Source organism: Amphibalanus amphitrite, unplaced genomic scaffold, assembly GCF_019059575.1.
Source record: "Amphibalanus amphitrite isolate SeventyFive unplaced genomic scaffold, NRLGWU_Aamphi_draft 000159F_arrow, whole genome shotgun sequence".
Taxonomy (NCBI): Eukaryota; Metazoa; Arthropoda; class Thecostraca; order Balanomorpha; family Balanidae; genus Amphibalanus; species Amphibalanus amphitrite.
In genome coordinates, this window is record NW_024881654.1 from 1 (window position 1) to 25,850 (window position 25,850).

General features: G+C 49.6%; 1 protein-coding gene across 1 annotated transcript in view; it reads right to left on the minus strand.

Moving 5' to 3' along the window:
* Positions 1-441: 441 nt before the first annotated feature.
* Positions 442-25,850, minus strand: part of LOC122383278 (TWiK family of potassium channels protein 18-like) — a 38,947-nt gene continuing 13,538 nt past the window's right edge. The window contains exons 4-5 of the mRNA XM_043369552.1: positions 1,278-1,856; positions 442-1,206 (exon numbers count right to left, since the gene is read on the minus strand). Of these exons, the coding sequence (XP_043225487.1) occupies positions 1,187-1,206; positions 1,278-1,856 (599 nt within the window). The 3' untranslated portion in view covers positions 442-1,186. The remainder of the gene's footprint in view (positions 1,207-1,277; positions 1,857-25,850) is intronic.

Sequence of the window (25,850 nt, forward strand, 5' to 3'; positions counted from 1 at the left end):
CCACTCCTCCCACAGGCGAAGATGCCGGCGCCCATGCAGATGTACATGGCCACAAAGCCGAGGACGAGCGGGATGGGCACGCGGCCGGCGGCGCGCTGTCCGCCGGCCGTCTTCACCACCTCCACCTGGACCAGCTCGTCGGGCTCCGGCTCGAGCGCGGCCGCCGGCTCCGGGAAGGTGAACCGCTGTGAGGAAGAGTACACGCCCGAGTCGAGACTGGACGGCGTGGAGAGCAGCGTGCTGGCGCCGCTCAGCTCCGAGCACTGCCGCGTCGCCAGCCGCCGCATCCGCTTCTCGCTGCGGGAGATCTTGCGCAGGTGCGGGTGCTCGATGTTGACCGCCGCCCTCCTGGCGGGATGCTCAGCTTGCGCTGCGGCGTGGCCGGCCCGAGAGACAGCGAGTCGGAGTCGAACGTGATGTTCACTCCGCGGGGGCGGGAGAGGCGTCCGACCGGCGCCGGGCCCGCTCCGCCGCCGAGGAGGAAGGCGAGACGCTCCCGGCGGTCACCGTCTTCACTGAGGGCGGCGGCGGGGGCACCTCTGTTGGGAAGGTCGGCGGTCGCTGTGGGCTGCTCCGGCCGCTGGAGCCGGCCGAGTTGCGGCCCGAGCGCGGCCGAGACGCCAGGCTGCTCTTCCGACACGGCGGGGTCGGCGGCTGGCGCTTCTCACTCTCCACAGGCGTGGAGAACGTCACGTGGTTCGTCGCTGATGTCGGGTTCTTTGTGACTGGCGTCACGGGACCCTCTGCATCGCCGCCCGCCATGGCCTCGATCACATCAATGATAGCATCTGGGTCATCAGCAGTATCAACTAATTTGTCGCCACTTACATGAGGCACAGCAACAGTTTCATTTTCAACATCGCCACCTTCAGAAGGACCATTGACATTTGTATCACTAGCACCAACACCACCACCAGCGCCTCCAGGGCCACCGCCTACACCATTTATACCGCCTGCACCAGCCCCACCAGCCGCTGTCTCCGACTTGGAACCCGATCGGTCCCGGAACGCCCCTCGTCGCTGCGGCGACGTCTCGAGCAGCGAGCTCAGCTCCTCAGTGAGCACGTACTCGGCACACTCCACCAGAATGTCCCGCGTCTCCTTGTCGAGCAGCTTGATCGGGGTGGCGGGACCGCTGGTGCGCAGAAGGTCCCCGGGGCCGGCGCTCACTCCGCGGCAGTCGGGCTCACTGAGACTGGGCTCTCCCAGCAGTCCCCGCGACCCTCCGCCCGGCCCGTTCGGCTGTCTCCTGCCACCGGGACTGCTCGGGTGTCTCCTGATGATACCCCCCGGACTGCTCGGCTGACGCACCAGGGTGCCCGCGGGGCTGCTCTGCTGTCGCATCAGAGTACCCACAGGAGTGTGTTGCTGCCGCAATAGCGAGCCGCCGCGGGTTGCAGGAGAGGTCCTCAGCGTTCCACTCGGGCCGTTTTGCACCGCTCGAACACCCATCCCCACATCATTAGGAACGTGTCTCGTCACCACACCGAGCTCGTTGACGATCACCGTCCGCCCCCCGGAGGCATTCCGCGCCCTCGCAGCGTCCCCTGCCGGTCCCAGCTGTGAGCGCACCTCCTCGAACTCCATCCCAGGAGACACCGAGGTTAGGGCGGCGGCCGCGGCGGCCGCAGCCGTGGCGCTGCTCCGTTTCTGCGAGTAGCGCACGGAGGTGCGCGTGGCCTGCGGCCGGCGCGGCCTCCAGATGACCGTGCAGGACCAGTAGGTGAAGCGGAAGGTGTTGGCCATCAGCTGGCCGATGTTGGTGAGGCAGAGCAGCATCAGAGGAACGCCGATCAGCGCGTAGAAGATGGTCATTATCTTGCCGCCGTCGGTGCGTGGAGTGATGTGGCCGTAACCTGCCGGTGAACAAGGGGAATGGCGTTTAATTGGGCAGTAATCAGCCGGTGATTTGCTGCGAAAAAAGAGGCGTCAAGAGACTTTACTTCAGTCAACAATAATGATCCCCCAGCATCCATCCTTTCAATTAAGCCGACCGTAAATGAGATATCAGGTCAGGTCCAGCAGCTGATCACGTAGCACAGACAGGCTTGAGAGGGTTAATGCGGGTCTATTGTTGGAATAATCGCCACACGCTGCGCAGTCAGCTGATCATCTGCCACAATGGTCTGATTCCACCCGGCAAAACACTTCAGATGATTATGGTGCTCCTCTCAATGGGGTGCCTGTGAGTGTGGCTGTTCGGTAAACAACTCCCACTAACGTCAAAACGCTCATCGAACATCGCCCACGTGATGAGCCGGACTGGAAACATTTGTGTCGTGTGCAGTGAAGTTTGGATGCATCCCTTTTTTCGGAATTCGTTTCGATACGGGCCCTTCTATACTTTTATAAACTAATGCAGCTAACACTTCCCTCGACTCTCTGTATTGATTGATTTGCATAGAAAAGTCTACTTTTAAGCATTCAAACAGCTCGGCGAAGCGGCAGGCTGGCAGCGTCTGCCATAATACGCGGCCATTGTTGTGAGGAGGCCGGACCGGAGCGGCTGAAGCTGACGCGTCTGAGGGCCTGCTCTGAGAGTGTGTCCCGGTTCCGGCGGCGTCGGGCGCTGCTCGCGGACTGTGTCAGCCGACTGGCGGTGCAGCGGCCCGGCTCAGCGCCGCGCCGTCAAAACTAGACGCGCCGACACTGCCGCCGCCGCCGAACACTCCGCCGAATTCCGCGACTGAATGGAGATGAGGCCGGCAGCCTGTCGAGCGCGAAATGCCCGCCCCGGATGCCGCGTAAGCCAGCCCATACCGCCCTCGATAGCATCACAGAGGGAAGCCAAACATCCTCTTCCCGCCCAACCAACGTAGGGATAATACGACCTTTCACCGGTCACTGCTCAGACAAGGCTTTGAAATGCATCTGTCAGTCACGTAACTCAAAATAAGTCGTACCGGGGCTGGATCAAATTACCAAAAATATTTATTGAAAAAGTGCAAAGGAATGTCATTTTGTACCTAAACGTTCAATGAACTCAAATACCTACAACTATAGTTTTTTTTAAAGCTCGACCCTCACTGTAAACATATTTTGAATGCAGTACGAGAATGGCTGGATGAATTAGGTACTGAGAAATTTGGTTAGCATTGGAGAAATGAATAATAATATCAAAATAAATTTTTAACACCGATAATATAATGGTTTAAACGCCATTCGATTTATTACTTACTACTACTTACCTTAGTTATAGTTTAGTTATAGTTATTAGTTATAGTTAGCTATAGTTATTAGTTAGTTATAGGTAGTTAAGTTATAATCCTTAGTAAGTGGTAAGTCGTCTATCCGAAGGCCGTATATTAGGGCATATCTCTTGGTCTATCCAATGGCGCCAACCAGTTGTCTCACGAATTCAGCTAGCGATTCTCGTGCTGTGTTCAAAGAGACGATTACAATGAGGGTTGAACTAAAAAAACGATCTTTAGCTGTCGTAAACCATATCCATGAAGGTAATGCAACCAGCGAGCTGAACCCTAATCAAAATGTTTATAAAAAAAACTCAGAAAATGAAATAGCGGCAACAGAAACGTGCACCTATGTAGAATCGTGATAGGCAATTAACGTTTTATGTTTACGTCACATAAGAGGAAAATATATGAATGGACGAGCCAGCCTTCGACACATTTTTGTGATTTATATCGGAGTTGATTCCTAACATACAGCCGATAATAAAATATATCGGCGAGCTCATTCAGTGGTCGGAATTGACAGCCGTCTCATGTTCTTTATCAGAACTGCTGCGGGTGACTGCCATCGGGTCCGTTATGGGGCGGTGATGTAGATTGCTCTTGTGTTACGGACCGCTTTCAACGTCGACGACCTACCGACGCCTGCACCATATTGATTTAAAGGCGCCCTTGCTAGGGATCGTGTCTGATAGCTTAAGTGGATAAAGCTTCACGCTGCGAAGCTTATCGCTTATGACTCCCCAAAAATAAGTATTCAAATTGCCTCGAGTGCGTCATAAGCCTTTCGGCCCTAGCGTGCTGTCGAAAATTGAATCGTTCCACCATGCCAACAGCAAGCAGCACTCAGTAGTTTCAACTTCATTAGCTATCTAGGTATAGGATTATTATATGTAATAATTCAGTCTCGCTTTGCGCAACTTCAATTTGAAAAATGCTTAAATACGTACTTAAGATGTAAATGCGTTGTGACCGTCACGTTTCTATCAAAATCGAAAATGAGTCGATCTAAAGGACCTCTTAAACATTTTTAATGACCTCACAATTCACCTATAGCATACTCTTAGATTAGGTCCACATCGTGCAATGGTCCACCGTGTCTTAGGAGCCGATCATATCACTCCGAATTAAATGCTCACTTTGTGCCAGAGCAGATACGGAGAAGAAGGATTACAATAAGCACATGAAATTGAGCCAGTTCTTACTCTCCTGTCACATGTTCAGGTCACTCCGTGAACTCCGAGAAGTGAACTCCGAGAAGCCTGTGGCGAGGGCGCTGGGGGCGTCGGGTGCACATGACAGGCGCTCTTTCTGAGCGGCGCTCGGTACGGGAACGACTGCCGACAGGAAGGTAAACACCGCCCCGGGGGTTAGCCGCGGCGGTAGTCCGTGCTCGGGAGCCGCCGTCCGCGTCGGCAGACAACGGGTTGCAGAGTTGATGCGAAGGGGCTTAACGGCTTCACGGGAATACGAGGATATATCTAGATCAATCGTGGCGGTGCAGGATCTCGTTTCTTCTGACAACCTTTGATCTTTCTGTCGCTTTATAATTGTGCCTTTCATATTTGACTTGTAGAAAAGGTCTCAATATAAAGTTGCAATCAGGATATGCGTAGCTCAATTGGCCAGTAACTTTAGCAAGCTGTAATGACGAATGATGCTATGAATAAACGCTGTTTTTAACTCGTAAAAGCTGTCACATGACAAATATTTGTCAGTCATCGCCCACCTAAGCCATTCGAAATGTTGTTTTTGCCTCAGTCATAGCATGCCGAATGACTGGCGTTCGTTCCCGGATGTACTTTATGCACATATTTTACAAGCAATGCTGCACTGCATCAATGCTCGGGTTGGCTGATTTGTCCAGTAGCTCTGCTGAAGTTTCGTCATCGTAGCGGAGGTGGAGGCGGAAACAACCTGCCTGAAAAGTTTCAGGCGACGCTGTGTTGGTGGAAAGAAGCACGAGAGAAGGAGGTTATGAAATGTCGATAACGTCACTCAATCCCGGGAAATCTCCGTCCCGGGGAAGACAGTCCTGTGAGTTTCCGGTCTAGGGTAAACCGAGTCCCGGGAGTCTCCGGCTCTGAGTCAGACAGTCCGGGAGTCTCCGGCTCCGGGTCAGACAGTCCGGCAGTCTCCGGCTCCGGGTCAGGCAGTCCGGAAGTCTCCGGCTCCGGGTCAGGCAGTCCGGAAGTCTCCGGCTCCGGGTCAGGCAGTCCGGGAGTCTCCGGCTCCGGGTCAGGCAGTCCGGGAGTCTCCGGCTCCGGGTCAGGTAGCCCGGAGATACCCGGCCCCGGGGCAGACAAACTCGGGGCCCTCGGTGACGCGCCCTGATTATTTGGACGCACCGTCATCGGTATAAATAGGAGCACACCTGTGAGCCGGTGCGCGACGCGGATTATTTTCCCTCGCGTCTCCGGCGGCAGGTGACGGCGCGTCGCTCACACCCGGGGCCTCCGCTCGCACCGCGGCCGCCGCAGCCAACAAAAGCCGCAGAATCGAGCCGCGAGACGATCCATTAAAGCAATTATGTTTGTGTTCAGGGCTGAGGCGCGAGCATCGATCTCTCTCCACCGGAGCGGTCGGACCGCAGCCGAACCACCGTAAATCCGGCACGGGAAACACTACAGACACTCTGTTTCACAGCGTGTAACATTGGCTGTTATATAGGACCGGCGCAGTGCAGGGAGGGTGGCGCGGCAGGCGGCGCCGCGACCGATCGTCCCTCCGTCTGAGGCAAACGCAGGGCGCCAAAACACCAATACCAGTCAGACAAGGAGAGTGCGAGTATATTTGATATTTGGTCAACCTCAAGCTATGCTCCTATTTTATGATTATGATTTCGCTATACCTAAGTGACATTTTGAGATAAGATTAGTTTTTTCTCGGTTTTCTATTTCCTGTTCGCCTCCTCACAACCTGGAAACAGTGAACATAAAATATTTGGAGATAAATTGACTAATCATCATCTAATCTCCTTTCTGCCATCGTGCTCGGTGACGAGTGGCCCTTCAGTTCATTAACCCGCGCCCCGTTGGGCTCTGCCGAGCAACGCGCCCCGTTGGGGGGTGGGGCATTTTGGCCCCCCCCTAAGATCTCGAGAACCACGCAACGTAGCGACAAGCGGCAAACGGTGTTGGATAGCCCTATCAGGGAACTACCTTGTGACCCAATTTTATTGACCTAGGTCAAACCGATGACGTCACAGGTCAGGTCAAAGGTCCAATTTTCACCGTTTACAGGCATTTCAAGAAATGCGTTATAAAATCGAGTAAAATGCATTTCATTGAAAATCATCGATGGGGAAATGCTCTTCAAACACATATTTTGCTAGTTGAGGTCACTGGTGTCGTGTAATACATGTTTTATGGTCCATTTTACATGACAAATGCGATTATGTGGGTCAGGCAGCCTTTGGGGCCAGCTTAGGTCACGTTTTGGTCAAGGTCAGGTCAAGGTCAGGTCAAGGTCAGGTCAAGGTCAGGTCAAATAAGGTCAAATTTCAAAGTTGATATTTTTGCATAACATGGGTATCGAATCGATGCAGCTCGTCACGGGGAGTTCAATGGTGGTCTTTGTTTTGCCGTACGAGGTCTAGAATCGCTAAAAATTGAGTTCAAAAATTTGACGTCATCATTTTTGAACAGTTTTTTCGCTATAACTTGGCCAAAAAACGAGATATCGATCTGAAATTTGGTATGTATATAGAAGGGCGCAGGGACTATCACATATATTCCGGTTTTTTTCGAAATTCGGAAAAAATTTTGGATTTTTTTTTTAGTTTTTCTAAAAAAATCAATTTTTTGAAATTTTTTGGTTCAAAAACCCAAAATTTTGAAAATCCGAGATAGCAGTTTTGTAGCGCCGCTTTTTGTCTATTAGACCATATAAAGAACTTTGAAATTGCTTGATAACTGTAGATTTGGTGAGCGTTTCAAGATTGCATGTTTTTTGCTCATTTTTGGTTAATGTGGCCCTTCAGTTCATTGATGAGGGCATCAGCATTCCATTATTGGAACTTCACGCCGACGCATGCAACCATTATTTTCACGGAATGAACAAGTATGTAACACAATTTATTTACGAATACAAGCAGCCAGATGGCCACCTATCCCCCGGCTTGAATATAATTGGATTGGAAATTGAATAATTGGAGATCGTTGCATATGTAATAAAATTTTATTATTTTCACCCTATTGGCGTCAAAACTTTATAAAGCTACTTGATTCCTCCACCCTATTATAGAGTGCTTTACTTGACTACATATTTCAAAACCCAAGAAATCTTTGCAGATATCTCTTCGTTGGCAAGTCAATTTGTCTTGGGATTTTTGGATGTCTGTAGGTATGTATGTGTGTTAGTAGGTATGTATGTTTCCTCTCCCTCCCTCTCTCTCTCTCTTCCTCTATCTCTCTCGAGCACGCTCTCTCCCTCTCTTTCCCCCTCTTTCCCTCCCTCCCTCCCTCCTCAAGTTCAAGTTCGGTGTATTGAGGACATTTCCACATAGTGGCTTAATATTTAGTCCGAGTCAGAGTACATAGATAAAAACATGACACAGTCAATATCACAGTAAATCACAATCAAGAGATGGGTATATAAAAACACGGTCCAAAGTCGGACAAACCAGACCCTCGACTAGTTCGACAGCCGGCGCAGAAACTCGGCGCGGGTTACAGAGCTGGTGACAGCCGGCGACAGGCGGTTCCACGCCGCGGCCGCTCGGTAAGAAAACGCGCGGCGCGACGCGGACAGGCGGTATGGAGGCAGCTCGAGAGCGCCCGCCTCAGTCGACCGGGTGCTGCGCCGGGAAACCGCTGTACGAGGGACGAACAGGGAGCGGATCGCCGCGGGAGCGTGCGGGTCCCTCAGCGCCCTGTAGACGCCGAGGCAGTCACGGCGCTCAACCAGCTCGCGCACGTCACACCAGCCCAGCGCAGCTAGGATCGGCGATATATGGTCATGCCTGCGCACGCCAGAGACAACCCTCGCACCAAAATTCATCGCCTTCTGCACACGGTGAAGGTGGTCCTCCACCCCTCCTACTTCTCCTCCTCCTCTTCCTCCTCCTCCTCCTCCTCCTCCTCCTCCTCCTCCCCTCCTCCTCCTCCTCCTCCTCTCTCTCCCCCTCTCTCTTCTCTCTCTCTCTCTCTCTCTCTCTCTCTCTCTCTCTCTCTCTCTCTCTCTCTCTCTCTCTCTCTCTCTCTCTCTCTCTCTCATCAGTTCTCAGCGCGCTCTGCGCCCATCCACTCACAATGTCATCACTGTGTGTGAGAAGTCTCGCGTGCCGGGCCGGTGAACTTGTGTAAACGTTTACCGGGCTGCGGCCGATTCGGCCCCGGCCCGAGACGAGCGGAGTTGCTGGGCCACCCCCACTCTCGTCCGCCCTAACACACGCTCAGCGGAGGCCGACTTGTCCACAATTTAGTCTGCCCATACGTATGCTTAGTTGATAAGGGAAAAAGGTCAATTTTGAAGCTACGGTAGCTGAAGAATGAAGAGATCACCGCTCGTGTCACGCTGAACTGATGTTCGGGTTATTAGCAAAACCAAGAGCAGAAAGTCAGAAAGTCGGCCATGCCAGTGCGGACCGGTGTCTATTCATGTTCGGGGCTGCGGACGGTTGGCAGTCTGTCACATGGTGTCCAATATCGCCGGCCGGCTCTATGGACGGCCCGGACAGCTGGGGGCCGCCGGGCGCGCTGACGGGCCGGCCGCCCCCGGCTGTTCAATTTAGAGGTCGCCGCAGAGAGCCCGACCGGCCCTCGAGTGATGTGTTTGTAATTCGCCGGTCGGCGGCCCAGGGCGCGACCACCGCCGGCTGCCAAAGGTGCCCGACAGCGGCGCCGGCCGCCGCGCTGATGGATTTATGTCTAAATCTGCACTGCCAGACGACCGATGGTCGACACAAACGAGATTCATTGCTGTTGTTCCGGGCCCATTCGGGCTGTCGGAATCCCGAAGCCTGATATTGAGCACACTGTCAGTGGTGAAGAGGCCACATCCTCTGTTTCACTGACAGGTGTGGGGCTCCGCGTGGCACTCAGAGATAAGCATTGTGTACATACATATTTACTCGACACTGAAACGTTTTGTGAGGTGAGGTCACTTGAAGTGACTTGGTGACCTGACCTTCAATGATCTTGGTCTGAAATTTTTACAACATGTGTAAAATTGATGCATGATAAAGTGTGCAAAAAAATGATGGCGCTCCGCGCCGCCGTTTTTGAAATATTCGCGAAAATCCACAGAGGGAAGGGGGTGTTTAACCCGCGCCCTGGTGGGGTCTGTTTATAACGCGACCTGGTGGGGGGGGGGGGGGCTATTTTTTGCCCCCCCCCCTCGTATCTCCGAAACTACTGGACGGATCCGCAAAATTCAAACGGCGTTCGAAAGGACTGTCAAATTTGTCGAAGGAAACCAAATTTCATTGACCTCGGGGTCACCGATGACGTCACAGGTCAGGTCAAAGATGAAATGTTTCACCGTTCACGGGTCTTCTAGGGAATGCGCTATAACACCGAGGAAAACGCATTTTGTCGAGAATCAGCGATAGAGCGTCAGTTGCCTAGTAGATATGTTGCTATTAGAGGTCACTGACAATACCAGGTCACGTCACAGGTCAGGTCACCAAGGGTCACAGGTCAGGTCACATGAGCCCAACTTTACTAAGGTTGTGTGATGCATGTTTTATGGCCAATTTTTCATTTCCAGCTCAATGGTGTTGGTTGTAAGACTATCAGGTACGGCTTAGGTCACTTTCTGGTGAAGTTCAGGTCAAGGTCAGGTCAAGGTCAGGCCAAAAAAGGTCAAATTTAAAGTTGATAGTTTTGCATAAAATGGGTATTGATTCGATGCAGCTCGTCACGGGGAGTCTAATGGTGGTCTTTGTTTTGCGCTACGGGGTCTAGAATTGCTAAAAATTGAGTTTGAAAATTTGACGTAATCAATTTTGAACAGTTTTTTCGCTATAACTTCGCCAAAAAAAAGAGGTATCAATCGCAAATTTGGTATGTGGATGGAAGGTGGTAAGGACTATCACATATATTCCGGTTTTTGCGAAAATCAAAAAACTTTTTGGATTTTTCGATCATTATATCCAAAAAAATATTTTTTGATTTTTGGGGGTCAAATTCCAAAAATTTCAAAAATCCGAGATAGCAATTTTGTAGCCCTGTCAATTCTACAGCTTTTATGTTCTTATCATTTTTCTGTATTTGCAAAGCTATAGGCCTGACAGCTCTTCCCGCGAAACCCTTTTTTGGGTCGAAAACGGCAGAACATGACGTCACTTTGACGTCATTTCCGGCCAACCTATCATAGCCTTTGGAAAAAGTTTTGGTCACCATATGTAAAATTGATGTCCGGGAGGGTACTGAAAGTTTGGTGACGATCGGCGCAGCGGTTCTGGAGATATATCGAAAAGTCTGGAGGGGGGGCAAAAAATAGCCCCCCCCCACCAGGTCGCGGGTTAAGCACACCCTAGCAGGGCGCAGGTTAAAAAAGTCAAATGAATTATTTTGGTCAGGATGTTCTGAATATAAGTTATATAGATATCAGTACTTCGCTAACTTTTGTTAATTATTGAGTGTATCCTGCTTACCATATCTCTGCGTCCACCAATATCCAATTGTGATGGTAATGCTAACGTTAAAACGAAACAATAAGGTGCTATTTTGGCCCAAAGGAATGTGAGCCTGATATCGGCTTCAGAGCAAAGGAGATGCATCAATTTAGTTTAACATCACCTGGTTACTGGTAAGGTAAACAACATAAATTTGAAGGTAACGGAGCTAATGGCTGTCAAAACATGAAGATGAAGAAGAGTGTTGGATGTTTTCAATCCCGCTTGACTTTGAAAATAAAGCACCTAGGACTAAAAACACCTGAGGCTTAGTCCGTTTGTAGAGTGCTCGCGTAATCTAGTGACACTATGTGACAATTGTGGAAATACGTATTGCGGTTCATAAACATAGTTACTTCTTTGTCACACTCATTCCAAATCAGGCAGCCTTCCTCGTCTCTGGCCGGGTAGAGACGTCCGAAGTTTTCCGAGTGGATTGGCCTTGGGCTGTTGGTCGCTGGAATTGCCCAGCTGTTTCCAGTCACGCCAGTCGGCTGGATCCATTCCGCACATCCATTTGGTCCGTCCGTTAGGCCGGCAGCGGGCTGCCGAACCGCGGCGGGTGAACGGGCGGGCCGCAGCCGACCGCCAGACGAAATCGCCATTCAGCCGCTGATGGCGCCGCTTTCCGAAAACTACCCCAGGGGTGACCGCAATTTATCAGCGGAAAGTTGGGGGCACAGCAGAGGCTGAGTGGGCACCTGCTCTTGGCATGCTACTGACCGCGACAGCTCTATCGAATCACCTTTGAGAGCACAGGAGAGACGCCATTTAGATTTTAGCTCCGCATGAGGGCATCTGGACCATCAAAACCTGCCTGCGTTGCCAACCGGTGTCACAGAAAGGGAGCACTGATCATGCCCCTGTGAATACCTTATAGCATTAAGGCTATGACAATGCATAAAAAATTATTACCTGGCCATTATCAATTTTATCAATACGAGATATCCTGACACTTCTTTGGGCTTCAAAGCATGTACTATATGCACGAGCGACTCAAGTGGTTCGAGCCAGTGCACTGGCCGGCGACTATATAATGTGCCGCAATGCTGCCAAGCGCCTGGCGACTGGACTGTGCCGCAGCACTGCCAAGCGCCTGACGACTAAACTGTGCCGCAATACAGCCGAACGCCTGCCGACTAGACTGTGCCGCAGTACAGCTTAACGCCTAACGGCTAGACTGTACCGCACTGCAGCCGAACGCCTCACGGGCAGACTACCGCAATGCAGCCGGACACCTCACGAGCAGACTGTACCACAATGCAGCCGAACGCCTGACGGCTAGACTGTGCCGCAATACAACTGAACGCCTGACAACCAGACTATGCCGCAATGCAGCTGAACGCCTGGCGAGCAGACTGTGCCGCAATGCAGCTGAACGCCTGACGGCTAGACTGTACCGCAATACAACTGAACGCCTGACAACCAGACTGTGCCGCAATGCAGCTGAACGCCTGGCGATCAGACTGTGCCGCAATGCAGCTGTCGCCTGACGAGTAGACTGTGCCGCGATGCCTCTGAGTACCTGACGGCTATGTAGACTGTGACGCAATACCGCCAAGCGCCTGACAGTTACTTGTAGACTGTGTCTCAGTACCGCCAAACGCCTGACGATTTGACTGTTCGCTAGCACAGATAGTCTCCTGGATCATGCATATGCCGTGACATCTAGCATGTTCGGCTCGATCAGCTGTTGTGTTCATTTTCAATCTAATACAACCGAAGGAAACATTCAGTTTGTAAAGAAACATCCTTCATTATTCTTGCCAGACCAGCCCATACAAAACATAATTTTGTACAAGACGAGGGATGGTTTCTCAAAGCAATCTCAATTCACACGCCCATCCATCAGTCGGAGCTTTTCCACGCCAAATCCATGCCAAACAATAATCAAGTGTGCTCGCCTATCGCTCTGTAGGTGCAGGAGCGGAAACACGTCAGTTCTGTTAGACTGATGAAATGTAAATACATAGAATCACTAGTTGATTCAGCGCACTGCTGGCTCACACGAAAAACATGTTGGCTTTTCTACTTCACTTTTATGCAGGCCCGGACGAAAAATCACAGCATTTTGGGACATGAGAAAGTCGACATTCTGTTCACCCAGTCTTGTTAGAAGACGGCCTGTTGCGACTCAGCAGCAGCGGTAGCTGTCCGGTCGTCAGTGAGCTAGACCATTAACGTGTCAGCGAGCCCCTAACACTGGCAGCCGATAGGCTGGTGCTTGCTGCGTCAGCCTGCGCGGCAGTCCCGGTGCCCGGTTGGGAAATGGGAGATGCTCAGCCGCCGTTTGGGGCAGTCTCTAAAACAGCTGTCCCAGAAGGTCCGTAATTTAACCTGAGATGGGCGATAGGACACTATGCTTAGCCCCCCGGCCGGGAGGGAAATAGGAGGTGGTGAGGAGCAAGGCCCGCAGACTCCTATTATTATTTTTTTTTAAATAAATTTAGCTCGAATGTTTGAATGGACGGATTGACAGAGCCGAAGCCTACGCTAAGCAGAGCTTGTTGCGTAGACCCCGACCCCTGTCGTCCGATCGCGCAATTCCGGGTAACGGGAGAATTTAGATGCCAAAGTTTAACGTGCCCTTCAAAGCCGGACACGGCCTGTCCCACTCAACTGACTTCAACTGGCTGCGGCTGCTCCCACCAACCGCAGACCATCTCCGTCAGGAGTTTCAAATATCGAGCGCCGGAGCGACTCGAACCCGGGCTCTCACTACCGGGAGTCCAGCGCTCTACCAACTGAGCTATGGGACAGGCTATTATGGTACTCATTTTAGTTAGTTTTAGATGCCAACATTATCCAGCCAGAGAAATTCCTGTCAGTTTGGATTACGCACTTTCTCGCATCACATTACGACGCACACTACCTACCTAATCTGTTAACCTTCGCCCTGGCAGGTGTCGATGCTACTCCCCTACGGTTTTTCAAAGATAGCGTGAAAACGGCGGCGCGCAGCGCCGCCAAGTTTGGCACAGCCTATGGGGCAGTCTTTTTACATATGACCGGAAAATTTCAGGTCCGGGTGACCTTGGGTCAGGTCACCAGGTAAGAAAAACCAGTACAAGGTCATGGTCAAATTTCAATTTTCTTTGTGCACCTGTCCAACTCACAGAACCTTGGAGTTTGGACTGATTTCCTTCAAACTTTCAGGATGTGCTAAGTTCACCGATTTGTACAACATATAGTTCATATTTTTATGTCACTGACCTTAGGTTAGTTAGAGGTCATTACGTCGTAATGCTAAGCCTATAGAAAAAGGTTGAATGGTCAATCTTTTATCATTTGACCGAATCATTTATCATTTTGAGACCGAAAATATATTTTGAATTTGTTCTTAGCTTACTTAAGTTATGAGCAAAAGGATACTATTCCATCTGATTTCCTATAGGAAAATATTCAAATGACTCCAATTCGGAAAATACGCTTCGTTCTATCACTTTGTGCTTTGATACCACAGTCTTGGTTTTTCTTTGCTTGTTGTACTTATCCATGGGTCAGGTCAAATGAGGTCACCTGAGGTCAAATGACGTTCATGCCAATAACATGTCACATCATAAAGATAAGGCTTCTTTCAAAATGGTATCATTTTGTTCCTCTTGAACAACCGAGTCGAATGATATGCAACATGAAGCATTTCGACCATTCCTAAGACTTAAGTTTTACTTAAATAGTGCTTAACTTTTTAAGTACACTTAAGCAAGCAACAAAGTATATCATTTGATGTGCTTTGACTTGCTCAGTTTACTAGTGCTTTTGTTTTTGCTCTATCTTAATTAGATCAAAAGTTATAAGCGAAAACATTTTTACCTGTTTTAGCCAAATTTTTACATTTATACCCCCGTAATTCCCAAACTCCTAAATATTGACCTACAGCAACCGAATTTGCACAGGAGCGCTAACTCCGGGGAGGGGGCCACCGACCCACCAAATTTGGTGTTTCTAGGTGCCATAGGAGCCAATTGCGATGCGACCCCCCCCCCCTGCCAGGCCGCGTTATGAAAAATGCACTGCCAGGGCAAGGGTTAAGATTCACGCCTTTAAGATCGTGCCTTTTGGTTGATGTTGATAATTTCGCTTTTAAGCGAACTGTACTTGACAACATCTAACTACAATGAAAATAAGCGTTAGCAGCTGTTTTTAGCGATGAGCTTAATACCCAAGGGTTTCATCAAACATCAAAGGCAAGCGCCAGCATTCTGTCTTGGGCAGACATTAGCATCATAAGCCGACAGCATAAAACGCCGTTTCATTCCGAACAGGAGCAAATTGTTGTCCCGAATTTTCATTTAAGCACCTTTCCTTCAGCAGCCCTTCCCTCCAGGACAGCTGATGGCCGATGACGTCATGTGTGTGATGACGTCACCGGTCTCGGACAGTGGCGGTGCCGGGGGCGCGTTAGGCACGTCATCAGCGTGGTAATGCGCACGTCGAAAGGCGACCCGGCGCCACACAAATAGCCGCAGGGCCAATATTTACCGACGTTTGTCGCGCTGTGGCACCCGGCTAGAATAAATGAAGCCGAAATTAATCCGGACCTGTTTGATCTGGCACAGCCAGGTCAAAGGTCAGCTCTGATTTCGGTCGCGACAGATAAACAGCTACCGCTGCTCGGGCGCCGGACAGAGCCGCGTTCACGAGCGCATACTCGCAGCGCGAGGCAGATAAGTGGGCCGAGCCCGGGCGCACGCGGACCGCCCTGAAAGCTGGAAGCGGTCCGTAAAATTGGCGGAGTGGTGCGGAAAGAAGCCAGCTGGCGCTCGGAGAGAAGGGTGGCGAAGCGAGGGTCTGATCGAGTTTTCCTTCGCCTGAACCGTCCGTCCTTCCATTCTTAACCCTCGCCGGCCGAGGGGGGGGGGGGGGCGGGTGCCGCCCCCCCATAGGGTTTTTTCGCGATAGCTCCGAACACGCTGGCGATAGAGAGCTGAAACTTGGCATACCTGACCTTTGATCCAAGCCGCATCTTTTGACACCAACCGCATTTTTGGGTCAGGTCAGGTCACTGACCTATGACGTCATAAGTGAACCTCTGCACGGTCTTCAGATGTCGCAACTTCGCAACGCCCTCACTGCCAGAGGAGATGTCACAGGGAAATGAAACTTGCAGGATCAGTTGGGCGCTGACCGCCGTCCCGAGCGGTCGACCTTGACCCGCAGCCAGCGCGAGGGGAGGAATGCGTGGCTGAGGGGTAGCTCGTGTGGCCGGTGACCGGGGCCATCTGTGATGAAAAGGCGAGTGTGAGCAGTTGAGCACTGATCAGTTTGGCGTTGTTGGTGGACAAGTTGATTTTGGTGTCGGGATGACAAAGCGAAAGAAGATGTCGAGTCCAGGAAGCCCAGCCGATAAGTAGGTGAGTGGGCTTAGTGAAGAAATCGGTGGCCTGAAAGAGTATATTAAATCAGAGCTGAGTAGCTTGAGGGAAGAATTTAAAGGATGGTCAGAAGCAAGACTCGCTGCTGTTGAGCATGCCGTAGAGTTCGCATTGGATTCGGTGGCAGCAGCAAGCGCCAAGGCCGGCGCAGCAGAGTCTGAGGCCAGGAGAGCGGTTGCGGGGCTGGAGTCAATTTCTGAGCACCTGAGGCGTCTAGAGGACCGCTGCGATAACGCAGAGCAGCACTCTAGGCTAGACCTGCTTGTTTTCAGTGGGAAAGCTATCCCCAAAAGCCGGTCGGACGAAAATTGTGCTCTGATTGTGCGTAAGCTCCTGGAGCATCATATGGGCTACCGTTTAAATGACGAGCAAATCAATCGTGCACATCGGATTCAAAGCGGTAAAATTGTTGTGAAATTTAACCGCACAGGGCCAGGATCCGACAAGGAACAGGTGTGGAAACTCAAAAGCAGGCTGAGGGGAAAGGATTTATATGTGCAAGAATCGCTGACCGAAAGGCGCCAGGAGATATTCCAAGCCCTCCTGCGAGCTAGGAGGGACGGCAAGATATTTTCCGTTCACACTCAGGGCGGAAAAGTATTTTACAAGCTGTCGTTCCAGGATTTTCCACGCAGGGCTTCATCATTGGAGGCGGTGGCGGACCTCGTTCGGGACGCGCAGTCCGGCGATCCTGCTGCGGGCACGCAGGGGCGAGGCCAGGGGCGCGCCCGGGACGGCCGGCGGACAGAGGTGGGGAGCAGCGGACAAGAGAGGCCGCCGGGACAGACTCCTCGGGCGGGCCAGGCGCGACCGGCGGGGACAGAGTGGGAGCAGCGCCGGCCAGTGCCGCCGGACGCCGAGGTGCTGGACTCGCCCCTGCCGGCGGCTGGTGGCGCGCCCCATGGCCATGTCCGACCTGTGGAGCCCCGGGCGGGGTCGTCTGGTGTCGGGCTGACAGCTTGGTTGTCCGGGCCCCTCGGATCGCCACGGACCGATGACGTCATCTCTCTCGGTGGCGGTACAGCTGCTGCTGACTCGGGAGGAGACGGTGGGGGTGACGGCGGGTCCGGGAGGCGGGCTGATGACGTCACCTCTGAAGACTCGACCCCTAATGGATCTCCAGCTGAGGCGATCGACTCTGCTGGGCCGGGTGCGGACAATGACACCTCAACCGCGTGTAACCCGACCGCAGGGGAGCGCCCACCGGCGGGGAAAAGTAAGACAGGTGGCAGTGTATCGGCGCCCGGGTGGGGCGGCGTGGATGCGGCCGCGCGGGTGGCGGCTCGGGCGGACCTAGCCGGCGCTGGTGGATCGACTTCGACGGGGGCCGCTCCTCGGGGCGGCGGCGCAGATCGGCCGGCTAGTGCGTCGGGCGAGACGGATGCCGCTGCCCCGGGCCGGCCGGGTGGGACGACCTCGGGCAGAACTGTGGCGGACTGAGTGAATGGAAGCTGGGTACTCCAGCCTTGAGGTGGGATTTTGATTACTGGGTATATTGAAAAGATTTGTAATATTTAAGGGGGTTAAACATAAGGACGGTGTGGATTACGACGAGATTTCTTACACTGTTAGCTCGCGACTTGTGTTTCTACATTGGGGGTTCTGGTACAAGATGTTTGGGCCTTTCGGGTAACCGGCCCACGGGCACGGTCTCGCGATGTCGGGATTTTTTCTGCGGTTAGTGAAAGTGTTTGCATTTTTGTTTTGTGTTATTTCAATCGGATCATGTATGTCACGCATAAGGCCTACGGATATAACGGCACAACGTGCGCGTAGTACCAGGGAGACTTTTTGTTTGACGAATTGCTCTCAGGCCGGCAACGACGGTGGTATAGCGCTATATCATTGCCCTTGCCTGACTTCGGAGGGCATCGAGATGATAATACGACAACTTACGGGCGGCGATAGGAGGTCTGGAAGGTTAAGGGAAAAATAAATTAAACTCAAAATGCTTAAAGTAGTATCGTTAAATGTGAATGGATTGAGGACACATGAAAGAGGACCAAAAAGGCGAAAGATGTTTACCTGGCTCAAAAAGAAAAATGCAGACATATACATGCTACAAGAAACTCATTCAGAGGAGAGAGATTCTGCAAGGTGGTTAAACGAATGGGGGGGAGATGGATATTTTGCACACGGCGACATAAGGAGCAGGGGTGTGTGCATTTTACTGAGACCGGGGGCAGCCATACAGATGAAACTTGTAGAAGCAGATCCCAACGGAAGGTATCTCATAGTAGACATAGAGACTCAAGGTGTATCTATGACTTTAGTGACCCTATATGGACCAAACATCGATGATCCGAAGTTTTATGAGAATTTGCACGCAAAACTGAACGAACATCAAATCGATGAATTAGTATTAGGGGGTGACTTTAATTTTGGATTTGACAGGAACTTAGATAGAAAAACCTCCGGTAGGGATGTTTCTAATAATGATCGTTGCAAAAGAGCTGTCGAGCAAATTATGAATGAATATAATGTTATAGACATATAGAGGGAGGAAAATCCATTTAAACGTGATTACACATACATTCGTCAAAATGGTAGAAGCAGGTCTCGAATAGATTTTTTCCTTGTGAGTGAATCAGTGTTGTATGGGGATGGTAAAACGGAAGCGAGAATAGTTGACGGTTTTTTGGCAGATCATAGAATGGTTGTGTTGGAGATGCAGGTTACGGGAAGCGAGATAGGAAAATCTTACTGGAAGTGTAAAAGAGACCTCATTAAAGACAGACAATTTCAAGATATGGTTAAAGCACGAGTACCGATGATAATTGCGGACAATGACACGATAGGCACTCCCAGAACTTTGTTACTGGAGACAACTTTATGCGTTTTACGAGGTGATATTATTAACCCTCGCCGGCCGAGGGGGGGGGCGGGTGCCGCCCCCCCCCATAGGGTTTTTTCGCGATAGCTCCGAACACGCTGGCGATAGAGAGCTGAAACTTGGCATACCTGACCTTTGATCCAAGCCGGATCTTTTGACACCAACCGCATTTTTGGGTCAGGTCAGGTCACTGACCTATGACGTCATAAGTGAACCTCTGCACGGTCTTCAGATGTCGCAACTTCGCAACGCCCTCACTGCCAGAGGAGATGTCAGAGGGAAATGAAACTTGCAGGATCTAGTATCCATTATGAGTCCCACAACTTGTATATCTCGGATTTTTCCTAAAGGTCATATGAGGTCAGGTCATTTTCGTGACCTCACCATTATAAGTCAATGGGGAAAAATTCAAACTGCTATTCTGGCGCCGGGAACGATGTCCAACTATCTCAAGCACACAGAATCGTGATTTGATGCACTCCTTGCAAGGTTAGATGCGTCACTTTTGCAATGTTGACCTTGCGTGACGTCATTTATGACGTCATCAAGGTCATATTAGTTTTTCGTCAATAACTCTTGATCAAATTGAGCTAGCGAGTCGGGAAAGCCACCAATGGACTCAGGAAGACCTGCCGAATCGAATGATATGCGACATAACCCCTTTCGACCAACTTCGTGACCTGGGGGTGCTGACCTGACCTTGACCTGAGGTCAACACCCCAAATTGACCTGACCCGGACAAAAAGTATATCATTCGACGCGCCTGAGCGAGACGAACACGATGCTGCCAAAATCGGCGCTCTGCAGCCGTTTTTTGCGAAGTTATTCACCAAAAACTGAACCGTACCTTGGGGCACTTGACCTGATCTCAGAGGTCACCGGTTGACCTAGGACCTTAAAATCGGGTACCAATCTCTGCGTCTCGTAACGGCGCACACGCTCGTTTTTTCCGCGATGCGCTAGCTCCACCAGGGGCGAAACGGCGAGGGGGGGTCGTACCCGCCCCCCCCCCCTCGGCCGGCGCGTATGTAGAAAACCAATAGGTCCGGCGAGGGTTAAGTATGCAGCCACCCAAAAAAGCAGAGAGAGCAAGAGTTTAAGCAGCTCGATGAAGAGATAAACTACATGAGCAATTTAGATACTTTAGATGAGGATGATAAGGATAGGTTAGAACTGAAAAGAGCTCAGCTGGAAAGTCTGATAAGTAAAATGACTGATAAAAACATGTGGAACGCGAAAATTCGGTGGCGTATGCACGCAGAGCGAGGTACGAAATACTTTCATGGTTTGCCTGTGAGAAGTGCTGCACATAACGTTTGTAAAGCTATGGTCATGTCAAATTATGGCACAAAGAGAGGAGAAGTCACCGTAGACCGGGATGAAATATTGCAGGAATGCCGGACATTTTTTGCAAGGCTTTATGATTCGGAGCACGTTGAGCAGTGCTACACCAATTTTTTGAACGACACTGCCTCACTGTCAGAGAGACAACGGGACGGGTGTGAAAGTCGTTTTGATCCGAGTGAGTTAGAGCAAGCACTGTTTTCAATGAAGAATGGTAGCTCTCCGGGACCATGCGGGTATACTGCTGAATTTTTTAAAACGTTCTGGTCAGAATTCAGGGTTTTGATTACACAAGCCGTAAACGAGATCTTAGATACAGGTAAAATGCCCGGAGAGATGAAAAAAAGTATAACTATACTGATCCCGAAGAGAGGTAAAGATAGGAGGCACGTTGAAAATCTAAGACCGATCAGTCTATTAAATGTTCTTTACAAATTAATAACGAAAGCGATTGCTTTAAGGGTGAGGAATGTGATTAAGGACTTGATTCATGAAGACCAAACTGGGTTTATACAAGGGAGATACATTGGTGAAAATGTCAGATTAATTCTGGATACTATACAACAGTGTAAAGAGAATAAGATTTCTGCTTTACTCTTGGCATGTGATATGCAAAAAGCGTACGATAGCGTGAGCTGGTCTTATCTCAAAGAGGTAGTTCGAAGGAACGGGTTTGGACCAAATTTCCAAAAGTGGATAGATATACTGTATACCGATCTGCCTGAACATTACCCTACGGCTAGAGTCCAAGTAAACGGCTTTTTGTCTGAGCCGTATGTGATTAAAAGGGGACTACGGCAAGGTTGCCCACTGAGTTGTTACCTGTTTTTGTTGTGTATAGAGCCCCTCATTCGCACATTACGAAATAACGATGAGGTCAAGGGGGTGGACCTGTCGGGCTCCATCACTGTGAAGGTTACAGCTTACGCTGATGATCTTACGGTATTTTTGGACGGAACAACGAACTCACTCAGACAGTGTATAGCGACCTTCGATAGTTTTGAAGCAGTGTCGGGATTGAAGTTAAATAAACATAAAACCCACTGCACGTGGATTGGCAATGAATCACAGACAAAAGACTTCATTTGCGAAGAAATTGGCTTGAAATGGACGAGGGAACCGATCGAGATTTTAGGCTTGCTAATTGATACCGAACTCCAGGAGGATATCTTGCAGAAAAATTATACAAATAAGATTGATAAATTGCAACAACGTCTTAACCCGTGGCTGCAAAGAGGATTGACGCCATATGGCAAGATCCATTTGGTCAAATCTGTCGCATTGTCGCAATTAATTTACGTAATGTCTGTACTCCCACAACCAAGAGCCGATATGATCAAACGTATAGATGATATTATTTTCCAGTTCATTTGGAGCAAGAAAAGAGCTAGGGTTAAGAAAGAAGTTCTCAAAATGGAATACAAAAAAGGAGGCCTAAAGGTGCCAGATGTTTTGACGGTAGTAAAAAGTCTGAAGATTGGATGGGTCAAACGATATCTCGACAAAGATAATGTTTCTAGTTGGAAAAAGGTTATAAGCCCAGTTTTGACGGTTAACGGCGATGTCAGTATATTCCAATGCAACCCTGACCTAAGACAGATACAGGGGCGCGTGAGTAATAGTTTTTGGAGAGAAACCGTATTAGCCTGGCGAGAAGTAGCTACAAAAGAATCCCTAACAGCTGGCGATGTGCTTAATGAAGTGATATGGTTCAATAGAAATATACGAATAGAGAAAATTCAGGGGATAAGGAGAAGTGTATACATTGCAAAGGGAATGGTCAAAGTGAGCGATTTGTACGATTACGATAGACATCGAATGTTGTCTGCAAATGAGTTGGCATTAAAGTACGACTTACACCCATTACCATGTCAATCGTTGATTAGGACAATCCCCGAGAATTGGCGTGAACTGCTGAACGTAGAGGAGCCTATCACAAGGGTCAGAAATAAGGTCACGCAAGAACTATTAGAAACAAAGAAAGTAGTAAGATGGGCGTATCTGAAAATTATCAGAGAAAATCAGGCGAAGCCGATTGCATGCATTAAGTGGCAGGAAGAACTGGGGTTACCAGCAACTTATGATTGGGATAGAGCATTTAACTTTGTGTACGCAATTAGTGAAGATCGAAAGTTAAGATGGTTGCAATATCAGTGTTTACATCGTTTCTTACCCACGAATAAGCGTCTGTATATGTATGGCCTAATTGAAACAAACAAGTGTCGGAGTTGTCCAATGTATCAAGAATCTATTGGACATCTTTTTTGGCATTGTCAGGTAGTGGCGAGTTTCTGGCGTCAGTTGAAGGACAGATTCAGGGTAAGAGAGGAGCTGTCTCTACAACAGATAATATGCGGGGTCGAAGGCGAAGCTCACTTTGTTGATCGCTTAAATCTACTGATTTTGGTAGCCAAAAACAGTATATTTGGAATTGTAGAGTTAGTAACCGACCGGTAACTTTCCAGACCTTTATCAGCACGCTGCAACAGTACAGTCTTATGGAAAAGCATGTGGCGCAAATAAATGACAAAATGGATAGATATGATGCCCTGTGGAGGGTCACGAATGCCGTTATTAGTTGATCCGAATGCTTACGTATGTCGTCATTTTTATTTGGGTTCGTTTGCTTATTTTTTTTCTTTTCTTTTTTGCTTTGTTTGGTTTTGTGTTTTGTGTTTTTTGTTAAAAGGTCTGTTAGTAAAGCTGTTAAGCTATGTGTGTCATATTATGTTGTAATTTTGTATGTAATGTTTGTGTGCGTTTGTTTTGCGTGGTTAATGGTGGTCAAATGATCAAATAAATGGCTAGAAGTTAAAAAAAAAGAAACTTGCAGGATCTAGTATCCATCATGAGTCTCACAACTTGTATATCTCGGATTTTTCCTAAAGGTCATATGAGGTCAGGTCATTTTCGTGACCTCACCATTATAAGTCAATGGGGAAAAATTCAAACTGCTATTCTGGCGCCGGGAACGATCTCCAACTATCTCAAGCACACATAATCGTGATTTGATGCACTCCTTGCAAGGTTAGATGCGTCACTTTTGCAATGTTGACCTTCCGTGACGTCATTTATGACGTCATCAAGGTCATATTAGTTTTTCGTCAATAACTCCCGATCAAATTGAGCTAGCGAGTCGGGAAAGCCACCACTGGACTCAGGAAGACCTGCCGAATCGAATGATATGCGACATGACCTCTTTCGACTAACTTCGTGACCTGGGGGTGCTGACCTGACCTTGACCTGAGGTCAACACCCTAAGTTGACCTGACCCGAACAAAAAGTATATCATTCGACGCGCCTGATCAAGGCGAACACGATGCTGCCAAAATCGCGGCTCTGCGGCCGTTTTTTGCGTAGTTATTCACCAAAAACTGAACCGTACCCTGGGGCACTTGACCTGACCTCAGAGGTCACCGGTTGACCTAGGACCTTAAAATCGGGTACCAATCTCTGCGTCTCGTAACGGCGCACACGCTCGTTTTTTCCGCGACGCGCTAGCTCCACCAGGGGCGAAACGGCGAGGAGGGGGGGTCGTACCCGCCCCCCCCCCCCTCGGCCGGCGCGTATGTAGAAAACCAATAGGTCCGGCGAGGGTTAAAGGTCTATCGTCTGGGACTTAATGCTTAAGACCTCTTTCGCGTTTGCCACTCATTGAACCAAAGCTTCGCAAAATAACGTCATGGAACTGGCAGATAAGAGATAAGATAGGTCAGGTAGATCAGGAAAGGCTTGAAACCCAAAAGTAAAATAAAAATGTGGGAAATAAGAAAACATAATTAATGGTGAATCAGCGTTGTAATGATACACATCTGGGTAAGGAGTGCTTGTGATCTGTCTGCACAGTTCGAGTGGTAATGCTCGTAATCATCTGCATGAGAACAAGAAAAGCCGTGACGTTGCTGTTTAAAATAAGGTTCGAAAATTCGCTTCAAACGCCGGTGACGGACCGCTGAATATAGCCAGACTGGCTTCTCTCGCTGAGGTGCGTTATTCAGTGCCAGCATTAACTTCGTTACACCACTAATTGACGTCTACAAAGAAAGAGCATCCCTCACCGCTCATAATACTGCGAAGAGACGCCGGGCAGGCAATTATGTCGGTGGATCGGCAACAGAGCGCTTTGTTTAATCTCAAGCACGCATTAAGCTTTTAAACATTTTAACACCAACACTGCTATGAAACGACACACACAATTAACAACTTTTACGTTGTTTTCAGCGGGTTGGCTAGTTTAATTAAGCCAGAATCCTTCAAACTTTTCATGCGCGGCGCCCTATAGGAGCCACTTATGACTCCACTGTATCTGTAGACAAACATGGTCAGTTTTGAAGGACGGTGGACGGTCTAAGGACACTGACCGGCAGCGTAGACGGCGAGTGTTGTACGGTCACGAGCCTCAGAAATGTCCTCGTTACCGCAAATGTCTCTCATAAATAGCGCGCCTCAACAAACAGATGACGGTGCTCGCCGGGCGGCGCATGGATACTACACGACTCGGCCCAAGCGGCGGGAGAGTTGGAAATAGTTGTTGACTTTAACGTCTATGCTAAAGTTCTGCAAACATTCGCGGCAGTAAAATTTTGCACTGACGAAAACATGTTCCTGTCGCTGTAAATGATAATACAGGTGCGCATCTAGTAAAGAGCAAGTAGCATACGAATATATTCAAGAAGCAATTACATATAAATAAGCGCTTCTTTATATGTAATTGCTTCTTGAATATATTCGTATGCTACTTGCTCTTTACTACATACCTTTCCAATATATCTACAGGTGCGCATCTAACTATATCATCCTATTCTGCAGTGGTCTTGTTCTTCTCTTATGAAATCCCTTGCAATATTATGTAACGTTTTAATCAAATTCTACGGTGGTCTTCAAATCACGAAGTTTCGGATAAATGGTCTGGTTCGTTAAAGGTGTGATTTTATTTATTTTTGTCGTGTATGACGGGGCCTGCACTCAATTCAGATTTTGATGGTGCTGACCCAGGGCATAAAACATACGAGTACCTACGTTTTTACGACGAGGTCGAGGTAGATAAAATAACTTCGTTACCATCTGTCAGCGTGAAGCGGTGAAAAGCGAATCCATGCATGTGTATTTTACATCAAAGTATTGGTTCTCTCATCTGCCAATCAATTAATAACAAAAGTGGTGCTTTCACTCTCCACCTAGTTTGTTTTGCCTATCTTGTTGGAAACAAGCTCCTTCTGCCTGAAAGGGTTATTGCGGAGATGTCAGATGATAGGATAGATGTATATAGGCATTAGACTGTGCAGACCACCTATAAGGTGCGCCGCGACGGCAGCGACTGTCGCGGCTGGAAGAGAACGTCTCGAATCCCGATGGGACAGTCCGCCCTGCCGCTCCAACGGTCACCCCGGATAGGGTGTAGTCCGACAAGGACCGGCCCTCGCCACCAAGTTGTCCGGAGGGGGTGACCACCAGCTCGGGAGAGGTAGCATGAGATGCCAATAGGT